The sequence below is a fragment of the Zalophus californianus genome, chromosome 16 (assembly GCF_009762305.2).
Source record: "Zalophus californianus isolate mZalCal1 chromosome 16, mZalCal1.pri.v2, whole genome shotgun sequence".
Lineage (NCBI taxonomy): Eukaryota > Metazoa > Chordata > Mammalia > Carnivora > Otariidae > Zalophus > Zalophus californianus.
In genome coordinates this window covers 20,663,600-20,677,103 of record NC_045610.1, presented here as the reverse complement: position 1 = coordinate 20,677,103, position 13,504 = coordinate 20,663,600, and the positions used below count along the sequence as shown (strand labels likewise).

The following is a 13,504-nucleotide window of genomic DNA, read 5'->3' as shown; positions in this document are numbered from 1 at the left end:
AGAAAAATGGAAATCTAAGATGAAGTCTGAGCAGTGGGGAAGGGATGCTTGAAGTGGGGAAGGCAACGGGAGGGGCTAATTGGGTGTAGGGGAGATGGGGCATTTTGTTTTGGATATGTTATGTTATATTGGACACGCCACTGAAAATGCCAAGTAGACGATTGTGCGTATGCACCTGGAACTCTGGGTAAAGGAGGGACTAGAGATACAAATTCATGGTCATCAGTCTGTTGACAGTATTTAAAGCCATAAGACTAGATGAGATGAACAAGGGTGATCTTAGCACAAATAGAAGAGAAGAGGTAAAAAAGACTCATTCCTGAGATCTCCAGCATTCGGATTCAAGCAAGAAAGAAGCAACTAGCAAAGGAGACAGGGCTGCCAGTGAAGTAGGAAGAAAGCCAGAAATCTGGTGTCACAGAGGCCAAGCCAAGAAAAAAGTGCTTTAAGAAGAAAACAATTATAGGGGTGCCTGGGTGGCTCAGTCGTTAAGCATCTGCCTTCGGCTCAGGTCATGATCCCAGGGTCCTGGGATTGAGCCCCGCACCGGGCTCCCTGCTCAGCGGGAAGCCTGCTTCTCCCTCTCCCACTCCCCCTGCTTGTGTTCCCTCTCTCACTGTGTCTCTCTCTCTCTCTCTGTCAAATGAATAAACAAAAGCTTTTAAAAAAATAAAAAGTAAAATAAAATTTTTTTTAAAAGAAGAAAACAATTATAAACTGTCAAATACTGTCAAAAGCAAAGTAAGGTGAGAACCAAGATTAACCATGGGATTTGCTGACATGCCAGTGGGACTCTTGAGAACGCTGATCTCAGTAGAGTCGTGAAGACGAATGTCTGATTGAAGTGGGCTCCAGAGAATATGGGTAATGAGAATGTGGAGATACGGTGTTAAAACAGTTCTTTTGAGAAAGTTTACTACTCAGTGGTTCATCTGTGTGGATGCTGAGGGCGCCAAGGACAGTGATGGAGCTCTCAGCACCAGAAGGTTACATGGGAACAAGAGGGGCTCCGAGTAAGGATTGGTCACGGGGAAAAGGACTTTCAGAAAGGAGTTGCAATGCTTGAACTTTCAGGTAAGATGCACCCACTTTGAGGGACAAATGACAGAGTCTGGCATTGCTCTGTGTAGGGTAATGTCAAAAATTCAAATTGGAAAAACAGCTTCAGTTGGCCAGTGGCAATGTCAGCATGTGTTGCCAGGGGAAGGCAGCCAGGCTGTGTACCAGGAGGCTACAGAAGATGGCATTCATTACCTTCGTGAATGTATTACGGTCCATAGGTCCAGCTCTGTGAGAGTAGCTCCTCTTAGCGGTGGACTCACGTAATTCCCAAGCTCACAGGACCAGTGTAGAAACAAAGCCACGTGGGGATTTATTTCCAGGGGAAAATCTGACCATCACATGGAATGGAATATTTGCACTGCTATGACAGGCTGTTCTCCCCTCTTGGAAAACCTGCTTGGGAAGTCACATAGCAGCGAGAATTCTAGTTTATTAATTGACAGTGAAAAATATTGCCCATAGAATCCAGAGTGCTTAGTTGCTTGGTAAGCATGGAAGTAGAACAAAGGGACTTGGGTAAATCCAACAATTAAAGGTATCAGGGCTCAGATGAATCTGTTTCACAGCAGGGATGGTCTTGCAAAGGTCTGTTGACTGCAACTTTCTGTATATATCTGCATAATAAGAAAGGTCTTGCCAGTGGAACGGGGAAGTCTTGGACTTATTTTGGCTAAACCATCCTCCTAGATGTGCTGGGATGTGCTTCCTTTGCCTCTGGACACTTCTCGGTGCTTCCGTGGCTAAACAACCTCCCCAAGTTCCCATCCTTTCTCTGTATATATTTAAAGAGTAATCCTTGCATTTCTAGTTCTGTAGACCTTGAGAGTATACTTGCAGATATGCGTGCATGTGCATATGTATGTGTTTGCGTGTGTGTAATGGAAAGAGGAGGGGAGAGAGCATGTGGCATGCCAGATACACAGACTTTACTCTTTACTACCTCACTACTAAGATAAATTGTCTTATCTATTAAACCTACTGGGTTTCTGGATAAATACGCTTCCCTTTTAAGAAAAGGGCTCTTTTAAATGTTTGCAAACTATTTTGTTAATATTGCATGCATGACATACTGGCCCCAAAGTTCATTCTTTTTAGAATGATCGTGTGTGTCTGTTTTGATTCATTGTGTATCAGTTCTACTATTTTTGATAATAAATATCTTCTTTCCTTCATTGCCAACCTTCCCCTCTCCCTCCATTTATAATGCAAAATATGGAAAGAATCTAGATATGGCCAACAGTGAGTAAGGTGGAATTTGGGGTAGAAACTGCATAGATCCAAAGTCTGCAATCTTCGGTCTTTGGTCTGCACCAGAATATTCAAAAGTACACACGTTCTACTTTCTGGAAATTCCATTCCAGACAGTGTTAGGAAGACATCCAGCCTTCCTCCACACTAAGGGTTGAGAACCATTGCCTTAAATTCTCTCTTGGCTATAGACTAGAATGGAAAATTTAAGGAGAAGCAATAGACCTTTATGTGGTCATTTTTACTGATAGGTGCCTCATTGGACAATCAGGGACTAGGACCAGAAAGGAGTAAAACGGGGTCCCTGAGCCACACACAGATCACACAGTTTACAGCCTCTTTCTTTCTTTCTTTCTTTCTTTCTTTCTTTCTTTCTTTCTTTCTTTCTTTCTTTCTTTCTTTCCTTTCTTTCCTTTCTTTCCTTTCTTTCTTTCTTTCTTTCTTTCTTTCTTTTTTTTTTAAGATTTTATTTACTTATTTGACAGAGACACAGCGAGAATGGGAACACGAGCAGGGGGAGTGGGAGAGGGAGAAGCAGGCTCCCCGTGGAGCAGGGAGCCCGATGCGGGGCTCGATCCCAGGACCCTGGGATCATGACCGGAGCCGAAGACAGACGCTTAACGACTGAGCCACCCACGCGCCCCAGTTTACCGCCACTTTTGATGGTAGTCGGCACAGCTCACTCGCAGTGGTGGGGGCTGGGAGCACTGCTCTGTTTTCATTCACAGACCCAGTCACTCTTCAGCCCACCATTTATCCTTTTTGCACTCTTGTCACTTATTCCAGCATTTCACAGCTATTATTTTGAGCCTCTGTGTGCAGAAGTTTACTAGGTATTTGGGGAACCACTTGGCAGTTTCCTCAATTTTACACCAGGGAAAGAAAAATGGGCAAAATGATGGCAGTAGTAAACACAGCAGAGAATGTCCTTGCTGAGTCCTTTCTCTCTCTTCTCTGCCCCTAATTAAAAAAAAAAAAAGATATCTGACAAATAGCATTGTAGGGTGACAGATGACAGCCACACCTGTGGTGAGCACTGCCTGACATCCAACGATGTGGACTCCCTGTGTTATACACCTGAAACTAGTGTAACATCGGGTGTCAGCTGTACGCAAATACCAAGCGAGAAAGAACTTTCCAGGACACAAGCAGCATTTTGAGTTCCAATTACTTTAAAATCAAAGGCACCTGGAATGAAACAGGAAGAAAACCAGAGTTGAGACCACCACACGTTGTCTTTGAAGGTGTCTCCACAGAGCCAGATAATGAATTTTATAGAATACTTAGCATCAACCCTGGCCTGAAGTACACTGTGGGAATCGGATGGCAACATGTCACGGCAATAAAATATCGTAACCGCCCATAACGGAGTGCAGAAATTCAGCTGCAGGACGGGGTTTACTAGAAGGCGATGTAGAAACGGTTCTGTATTATTCCTACCTGTCTTGTTCGGAAGAACTGGATTTTTGTCGAGTTACCTGTTCTGTGGGAATCTTTCTCCCGATGAGAAGATGCTTTCACGTCCATGTTTTCTGCCGCACCATTGAGCATTGTTTTTTCACTGGTGGCTTGTCCTCTTTCTAAGTACCACCAAACCTTTTGACTTTACGTGTGTATTGTAAGAGCCGTGTTAACCATTTGAGGACCCTAGATGTCACTTTAAAGAAGTTTAAAGCATTTCCTTTCCGTTTATTTATTTAAGTCATCTCTACACCCAGCCTAGGGCTCAAACTCATGACCCCAACACCAGGAGTCGCACACTCTACCGACTGAGCCAGCCCCGAGAATTTTTTACACGTTGGGTAGTTTGGGAGCTTCTCCGTCTGTGATATGCTCTCTGCTGCTGCACTTTCTCAGCATAGTTTTCTGGATGGAGTCTTTTTTCCAGTTAGGCCTTGTGAGTTCAGGCCGCCGTCCCTATGGGACTCCCAGAGCACAGTCCAACGGAACAGTTTCCCATCACCGTATTTGAATGTAACGCTCACATTGCTCTTCCTGTGCCTCTCAGTTCCAATCCTGTGCTGAAGAATATGTGGCCCGAAGGCAAACTGAGTATTTCGGAGGTGACCAAGCGACCTCTGACCGCTGCCACCTTGTTTAAGAATTCGATGATCGCTTTAGTGGACAACCTTGCATCAAAGGTAACTTTTCTTCTCCGCATATCCATTTTATGGCCACTTTCGATGGTCGTTGGCTCCGCTTGCTGCCATAGGTTCCTTCTTGATATATGTTGTAGAGAATGTATGTGTGATTTGCCTTCTAGGTAATTGTAATAAGTCAAACTGAAACATCTATTTAAAGTGAATGTTATACTAGAATTTTTATTCCTGTTTTGTTTTTTTTTTACATGGCTGGATGAAACAATTGTTTGTCCAGGATGAAATGCTTTTTGTTAAGGTTGAGCTTTTTATGGTTGTCGACAAGGGGAAAGTCTTAGAACTTTAAAAAAAAATACACACACACACACACACACACACTCACACACTCTATAAAGAAGAGCACGTGCCTGACAAAAACGAGCTTCAGCCCTGTACCAAAGAAAGGGCGTGGCTTTAAAAAATCCTGAATTAAATAGTAATATGCCATCCATATATCATGTCTGGGTACAAAATGACCAGATAGAGTATCAAAAGGAAGTTTAGTATTTAAGTATTGTCCTTAGGCTGTTGTAAACAGCTGAAATAAAATGTTATATTATTGACAGTTGTTTCTGCTGTTGATTGCTCCTTTCAGGTGTAATACTGTTTGGTGACTTTTCTGTTTCTTCTCCTCCCCCCATCCCCCGCCAAAGAACAGATTTCTACTCTTAACTGCTGCTGTTGACAAGTTGGATAAATTAGGCGGCATTCCGGGACTCATTATTTTTAGTTCCTTCATTTTTCTCTCTCTCTTCTGGTGCTTTTCCTCTGTATTTTATTCTCTGTTGTTATCTTCTTTTTTTTTTTTTTACACCAACTTCCTCTCTAAGAATTTAAATCTATACTGTTTCTGGTTACTTCACTATGGATAAATTAAGCAAAGGCACAAGAACACATCTGTTCAGTAGCTTTCTATATCTTTTTGTCACGATTCTTTGGCCTCACATGACAACTAATAAGCAGTTTGTTGGCTTGTAGAATCAAACTTCCAGAAAGGCAGGGGTGAGGACACCAGAACCGAAGACCAGAACACCATTAGAAGGCTTCCTTTTGTCTCTTAGCTTCTCTCTATGTGTCAGCTCCAACCTGCCTCATCCCATAAGAGGGAAGGTGAACCTAGAAGGAGGGCATGTGACACAAGAAACAGAATTGAACACAGAATTTTATAAAACATGTTCATAGAATATATTATAAATAGTTTACAAAATATATTAGATTTATTTCATTAACTAGAAAAGAGCCACCTTTATTTTCTATAATTGGTAGTTAAATGTGCATTTTTAGAAAATAAAAATTCTAGAGCCGTCTATAATTTCTGTATCAGGAATTGTATTCAGCTGCTAGTAAAAGAGAGACCCCCACATGAATGGCTTAAACAAGAGACATTTATTTCTCTCTCCTGCAGATAAGGTCCAGAAGCAGGCATCCCAGGACTGGTATGGCAGCCCTAGGTTGTTAGGGACCCAGGTTCCTTCTGTCTTTCTCTTCTACCATGTGTGTGCTTGGCGTCCATTCTCCTGGTCCAAGATGGCAGCAGGGGCTTCTTCCCTTTCCAAGGGACTTCCTGGGAGTCTCATGCAGCATGTCCGCTACATCTCATTTGCTGTCCCTAGTTGCCAGGGAAGCTGGGAAGTGCATTTTTATTCTGGTCAGCAGCGTACCTAGCTAGAAATAAGTATTCCATTTCAAAAAAAGGTGTTGGATATAAGGTAGGCAACTAGCCCGGCAGCTTCTGCTGTGGCTTCCCAATCTATGGAGGAGGGAGAGTGAGGGAGAGAACAACCTCTCAGCCCCAGAAAAGGCAGGAAGGTGGGTGGGGAAGCAACAAAGGAGAATGTTACTTTTAGAAAATACAAAATAATATGATAGAAATAAACCTAAATAGTTGGTACTCACCATAAATATAAATAGACTAAGAAGACTAGATAGAAAGTCTAGCTCTATGCTTCGTCCAGGAGATACCTAAATACCACTGTGCAGAAAGACGAAAAACAAAGAGGTGCACAAAAATATTTCAAGCCTTTCCCCCAAAAAATGATTAAAAGCAATATTAATGTGAGAGAACATAGAATTTAAGGGAAAAAGTATTAATACAGATAAAGAGACTCCTAACAATCGAATGAAAATACCCAAGACAATAAAAGTCACTTTGAGCTGGGTACCTAACAACATAGCTGTTATTATCCACGAACTCCATAAAGCAAAACAAAAAACGTGAAAAAAATTTTAAAGGGAAAATTGACAAATAATCCTTGTGGGAGATTTTAAACCAACTGTACCAGAAACTGACATTTCAAGCAGACAAAATCCTTAGTAAGAATGCAGATGCATTGAAAACCAAATTTAAACTTGAATAAATCAAAAGAACTTTAATAAATCAAAATATCCCTTTCAAGTATGTATAGTACATTTCCAAGAATTGACCACATGCTAGGTCACAAAGGAAGTCCTAACCATTTTAACAAATGTATATACAGATACAGTCTCCATCCTCACAACAAGTAAAATAAAAAGCGGCATTAAATTTTTTTTTTAATGTGCTTGGGAACTTGGGAAAGAAATGCTCTCCTAGATAACTCACGGTTGAAGAGGAAATCACAATGGAAATTATAAAATATCTGGGCCTACATGACAAAAAATTTATTAAAATCTGTAGAATACTGCTAAAGTGGTCTACTTGTTATACCTTTATTTAAAAAAAAAAAAATTGAAAGTAAATGAGTTAGGGATTCCTGGATAGCTCAGTTGGTTAAGCATCTGCCTTCTGCTCAGGTCATGATTTCGGGGTCCTGGGATTGAGCCCCGCATCAGGCTCCCTGCTCAGTGGGGAGCCTGCCTCTCCCTCTCCCTCTGCCTGCACTCTCTCTCTCTCACTCTCTCAAATAAATAAAATCTTAAAAAAAAAAAGTGAATGAGTTAAGGTCACGTCTTCATTCAAGAAGCCAGGAAAAGAATTGCAAAGAAGAAAATCTAAAGAAAGAAGAAAATAACATTTAGATAGCAAAAAATAAAAGGAATAGGTCAAAAAAATAGTCAAATAGACAAACCTTTAATGAAACGGATAAGAAAAAGCAATATTATGAATGAAAAAGGGAAATTACTTCATATATTACAGAGATTTTAAAAGGCACAGAATATTGTGAACAACACTATGCCAATGAATTTGAAAAATTAGTTTTCTAGAAAAATATGTTATCAGAATTAACTCAAGAAGACATAGAACATCTGAATAAATTAGTAATCTTAAAGACTAAATCACTAATCAGGAGTCTGCCTTCTCTCAGCCCTGCCAAAAACCCAAGGCCTGGATGGTTTTTTACAGATACATTTTATAAATCCTTCAAGGAGTCAATAATCCCTATTACATACAAACTGTTTTGGAGGATAGGAAAAAGAGAGGCCTCTACCCAACTCATTTTGAGATTAATGTTACCTTCATAGTAGATTAATATAAGAAAATAAAATTAGATCAGTTTCACCTAGGAAAATGGGAAGATCTTAAAAATATATCTGAGTAATGCATTTGCTAGGAACATGGTGAAGAAAGTGCCTACTAAAACCAGCTGAAAACAACTAAATATTAGGTAAAACATAAAAATCAATTTTTTGAATGCAGCCATGAACTGACAAGAAAGTAAGGAATGTGCAAGCCAGGGAATGAGTGAAGGCAGAAGTTAGGGGAAAAATAATAAGCTGTCTCTATGAGGATTTATTGAAGTAGGTAACTGTGAGTGTAGGTATTCAAGGCTGGGTCCTCCAAGTGAAGCCCAGGGCCTGCCCAAACTAGTGTGTCTAATAGATTCCACACTCGCACGTGTGTGTGCATGCACACACAGGTCTCCAAAGGGCCACATTCTCAGAGGGATGCATCTAGAATGAACTAGAAATAATCCCTCATTATCTGAAAGAAAAACTGCCTATACTGGTCCTTGGCAGTGAGCCAAAGTGGGGGGTAAACATTCCTTGAGCATTTATAATCATAAGCCAGTTTTTATGAAGTTTTCAGTCTAAATTCATACCACCTGGGTGAATTAAACCAACAGTTTAGTTTAATGTGGACCAGGCCTGGTATTATCCCCAGGTATCTGATAGAAGCACACAGTTTTTTTTTTTTTTTTCCATGAAGAAACCACCTTCATACCAGACCTTAAAGAATTTCCACAGATAACGTTTTCAGGAAAATAAGGGGTTCCCATTAAGAATTCCTACACACATAAAGTACCATGTGCAAGAGTCAGACTAAACAAGATTCAGAGTCATGAAAACTTCTTAGAGTGGAATTATTAGAAACAGAATATAAGAATGTGTAATATGTTTTAAGAAATCAAAGGCCTAAAAATATGAGAAAGAGCAAGTAACTACGCAATTGATAGAAATAAAAACTAAAATTAAGAGTTTTAGCATCAGTTTAGACAAAGCTGAAGAGAGAATAGAGAAATGAAAGAAAGAATAAAGGAAATTATCCAGGACTCTACTTAGACCAAGAAATTAAAAAGAAAGAGACACTATTAAGAGACATGGAAGATAAAATGAAAAGGTCTAATGTGCATCTAATCAGAGTTACCCAAGGAAAGGAGAGGATGGGCAGAGCAATTTGGAAAATATATTGCTGAGAATTTCAACAGTGATGAAAGATAACACTCTGGGGAGTCAAGAAGTCTGCTATATCCCAAGCTGGAAAAATTACAAGAAATCTGCATTAAGCACATTGTGAAATCTCAGAACATCAAAGACTTAAGAAAATGCATTAAAAGCAGATTTGCTTAAAAGAATAAGTCTGAGAGAAAAGAACTGTAAACCAAAATTCTGCGCCAAGAATATGTATGTTTCAAGAACAAAGACACAGTAGGGGCACCTGAGTGGCTCAGTCGGTTAAGCATCTGACTCTTGATCTCAGCTCAGGTCTTGGTCTCAGGGTTGTGAGTTCAAGCCCTGCATTGGGCTCTGTGCTGGGCGTGGAGCCTACTTAAGGAAAAAAAAAAAAAAGAACAAAGACACAATAAAGAATCTTTCTGAAAAAGAAAAAAGTTAAAAGCACCCTAGCGGGAATTCTAAAGGATATATACATCAGGCCAGAGGAAGAGTATTTAAAATGAAAGCCTGAAATGCAAAAAGAAGGGCAAAGAAATTGGTCAAGGTGGCTGTTTATAAATAAACTGTAAAATAATATTTTATTGGATTAAAAATACAGATTAGGATTAGCAAAACAATAGCATATAAACAAATGGTAGGTGATTATAATTCAGGTGTTTAAGATCCTTGGTCATTCAGGAAAATAATAAAAATATTGCTTAGCTTATAACCCTGATGACACACAAATGCAGGTTAAATGTCCTCATGGAGTCATGAAAAGAATAGAAATGAAGTTATAACTTCTAAACTAGTTGTGGGGTGGGGGGAGGCAGAGCCAGAATGAGAAGCAAATAATCTGTTCTAAAAAACACAGGGAAGAGGAGACAAAAGAACGTAGGAAAGCCAGGACAAATTAAGATGGTAGAAAGAAACCCAAGCATACTAGTGATTACATTGAATGTAAAAATGGATAAAAATTGTCAAATCAAATCAAAGACAAAGAATCCAGAAGAGCTGAAAGTTTAAAAAGATTTATCAGACAAATTCTGACAATCTGGGATCACTTCAATTCAAGTTCAGGGCCTGGAGTGGCTTAGCGATGGGCCAAATTGTTTTCCATTCCCCTTGGACTCCCAGGGTTAGCTCCTCAGGATTGCAGACCACTGTCCCTTCATGGCCTTGGGTTCCAGCCTGCAGTCCCCTGGCCCCACAAGGCTGTCCACAAGATGAAAGCAGCCCTGAAGGCTGGCCTCACCCCTCTGGATTTTAGTCTTATTCTTATCTCGGTTATCTTATTAGCTCTTTGATGCATTTAAGATTCTCCTGCACCCCATATCTGTCTAGTGCTTTCTCTAGTGAAGTTATCAGGAAGGTTGATGGTCTTGCTTAGTCCTGTACCACCAGAAGTGGAAGTCCTGACTTCCTCACCTGGTTTCAGAATCTACAGTGTGTTAATGCATGCCTTGTCTCTCCACCTAGATTCTCGGTCTTTTAAATACAGGGAGTGAGTTCTACTAATTTGATAGACCCTTGATACCTAATAAAGCACGCCCTAAGCAGATGGTCAGTGAATTATTAAATGAGCTTGAATCTGCCCTGTGACTCTATTTGGCAGTGTTCAAAGCAAGTTAAATGGGTGAATGTCTAAATACAGTTTTTTCTGGCTACTGCATATACCAACTGGTGTACTTTCACAAATAATGTTTTCCATAAAATATAGAGAGAAACCGGTTAAGATGTGCAAGCGAACAAGATCAGTATTAACTTTTGCAGTTTAACCTTTATAATAGACACTGGAATTTGTCAAATTTAGGATTTCTTAGGCTGACTCAGTCTGGATATTTATAAATGAGAGAGGAGGCAGCATTTATAAATTGAGGCAGAATGCTGATTAAATATAGAGAAAGTATTTCCACTGGATTCTTTAACTGAAGATTTTTATATTACTAAACAGGATGGAAGGGCATCCCCCCAGTCCTTAGCTGGTCATTAGCATCTAATCCAGTGTTCACACTTCCTGTGCAAATCAGTTAATATTGGTAAAATTCCATTTAACTGGTTTCTGTTGAGTAAAGTTACTTTTACTAGTCAAATGATACATTATACAAAGATTGCTTTGCCCACATAATTGTATGGACTATTGAGTTACAAGTATTTCTAAATTTACGCTGTAATTTTCTTTTTGACCCAAAGGTCTTAAAGAATTTTTTTTTTAATCTCCAAACCTATAAGATTTTCTAATTATTTTTTGCCCTTGATTTCTAGCTTAATCTCATTTGTTCAGGGGATATAATATACTCTGTGTGATTTCAGTCCTTAGAAATTTCTTAAATTTTCTTTTTGTATATGTTTTGTTTATATATATAAAAATAGTTTGCATTGTACTCTATAGACACCTATCAGATCAAGTCTGCTACTCATACTGTTGTCCGATTTTTCTGTGTTCTTACTAATGTTTTTGTTTTGTCAATGCCAAAATGTGACAAAATCTGTGATTCTGAATTTGTCTGCTTTTCCTTGTTGTACTTTCTGTTTTGGCTTTAGATATTTTAAGAATTTATTTAGGCTTATTCAAGTTAGAACTATTATTTCTTCTAGTGTTTGAGTTATTTATCATTATGAAATGCCTCTGTATTTCTGTACTGCTTTTTGCCTTAAAGTCAGCTTTGCATGAATAAATAGTTAACACCACCTTCTTTTGTGGCCAGGGTTTGCATGGTATAAATTTTTCCACCCTTTTACTTTTAACCTTTCTGTATCCTTATGTTTCAAGTATGTGCCTGTAAGTAGTGTACAGTAAATAAGATTTGGTTTTTATGCAAGCTGACGATCTTTGTCTTTTGAATACATCACTTAGTCCATTACATTACTTTTAGTTTTCTATAATGTAGTTTCTATGCTTTTAATGTAGTTGCATTTAAATTGACTGTGTCATTAGTGTTTCCTCTTTGATGCTTCTGTATTTCTATTTCTTTCCTTTGTAACTTTCTTTTCAACTGGTCATTGTGGGCAAAAGGTTAACAAAATTCTGTTCCTTCTGCTTGACAATTAACCCTCCATTAAATTTCTCGCTCTGTTCCCATTGATGCAGTAAGATGTATATTGACAGTATTACTACACAGCATTGCTTATGATAAAAATTATCCCTGTTTGTAAATTGCATCTCTGCTGGGAGAATAAGAAATGTCTGATGGGGATGACATATTTGGGCTTCCCTGAATATGGGGACTCATGTATTAAGCATGTCCCTTTTGAGGACCCTGGATGCTATGTCTTCAGATCTATTTGAAAGGGATATTAGATACTGTGGGGCATGAGGCTTTTACACCAAGGGCACTTTCCATACCCTCCCAATGTGGATCATACCTCTTTGCCCCTAAGCTGTCACCTAGCTGCTGTTTGGACAGCTGCAGGGGGCTGTGACACTTCTCTTGGCAAGCCATGTTTTTGTCCTGAGTAAACATATGCCAGGTGTGGCCTGTGAGTCTTTTGAGTCAGAACGTGACCCTCTGACCCCTGCCACTCAGTGTTGCAATTATTTTTTATTATTCCCTTTGTTATTTTGGAAGATTTATATCAGAATATTGTTTTGGTGGTTATTTGATTGATTATAATTCCATTCTTCAATATAAAAATCTAATTTGGTACTTTTACCTCCTTCCTAGAAGATGGAAGGTCCACAAAACATTTTTTGGGGGTGGGGGGGTCCATAAAATGTTATAATTCCATCTGCCTTCCTCTCAACTTCTGTGCTATTTTGGTCATGTATTTTAATTGTGTGTGTAGCCAGCAAAATGATGACATCATATCATTGCTGTTACTACTACATATAGTCAGTATCTGTTTAGATTTACTCATTTGTTACTTTTTTCCTCTTTCTGTATCACTGACCTTCATCTGGGGTCATTTTTCTTATCCCTGAATTTCATCCTGTTATATTTGAGATCTGTTGTTGACAGAGTCTCTGGTTTTGTTTACCTGAAAATATTATGTACTGTTTTCATTTGTGAAGAATATTTTTTTATTTTTTATTGTTATGTTAATCACCATACATTACATCATTGGTTTTTGATGTAGTGTTCCATGATTCATTGTTGGTGCATAACACCCAGTGCTCCACGCAGAACGTGCCCTCTTTAATACCCATCACCAGGCTAACCCATCCCCCCACCCTCCTCCCCTCTAGAACCCTCAGTTTTTTTTCAGAGTCCATTGTCTCTCATGGTTCGTCTCCCCCTCCGACTTATTCCCCTTCATTCTTCCCCTCCTGCTATCTTCTTCTTTTTCTTTTTTCTTAACATATGTTGCATTATTTGTTTCAGAAGTACAGATCTGTGATTCAACAGTCTTGCACAATTCACAGCGCTCACCATAGCACATACCCTCCCCAATGTCTATCACCCAGCCACCCCATCCCTCCCACCCCCCACCACTCCAGCAACACTCAAGTTTGTTTCCTGAGATTAAGAATTCCTCCTATCAGT

The 13,504-nt window shown here is 39.3% G+C and overlaps 1 protein-coding gene across 3 annotated transcripts in view; it reads left to right on the top strand.

Moving 5' to 3' along the window:
* Window positions 1–13,504, top strand: part of MYO1D (myosin ID) — a 350,526-nt gene that overhangs the window by 127,786 nt on the left and 209,236 nt on the right. For all 3 annotated transcript variants that reach the window (XM_027625032.2, XM_027625033.2, XM_027625031.2), the window contains one exon: window positions 4,319–4,451. In XM_027625032.2, the coding sequence (XP_027480833.1) occupies window positions 4,319–4,451 (133 nt within the window). The remainder of the gene's footprint in view (window positions 1–4,318; window positions 4,452–13,504) is intronic.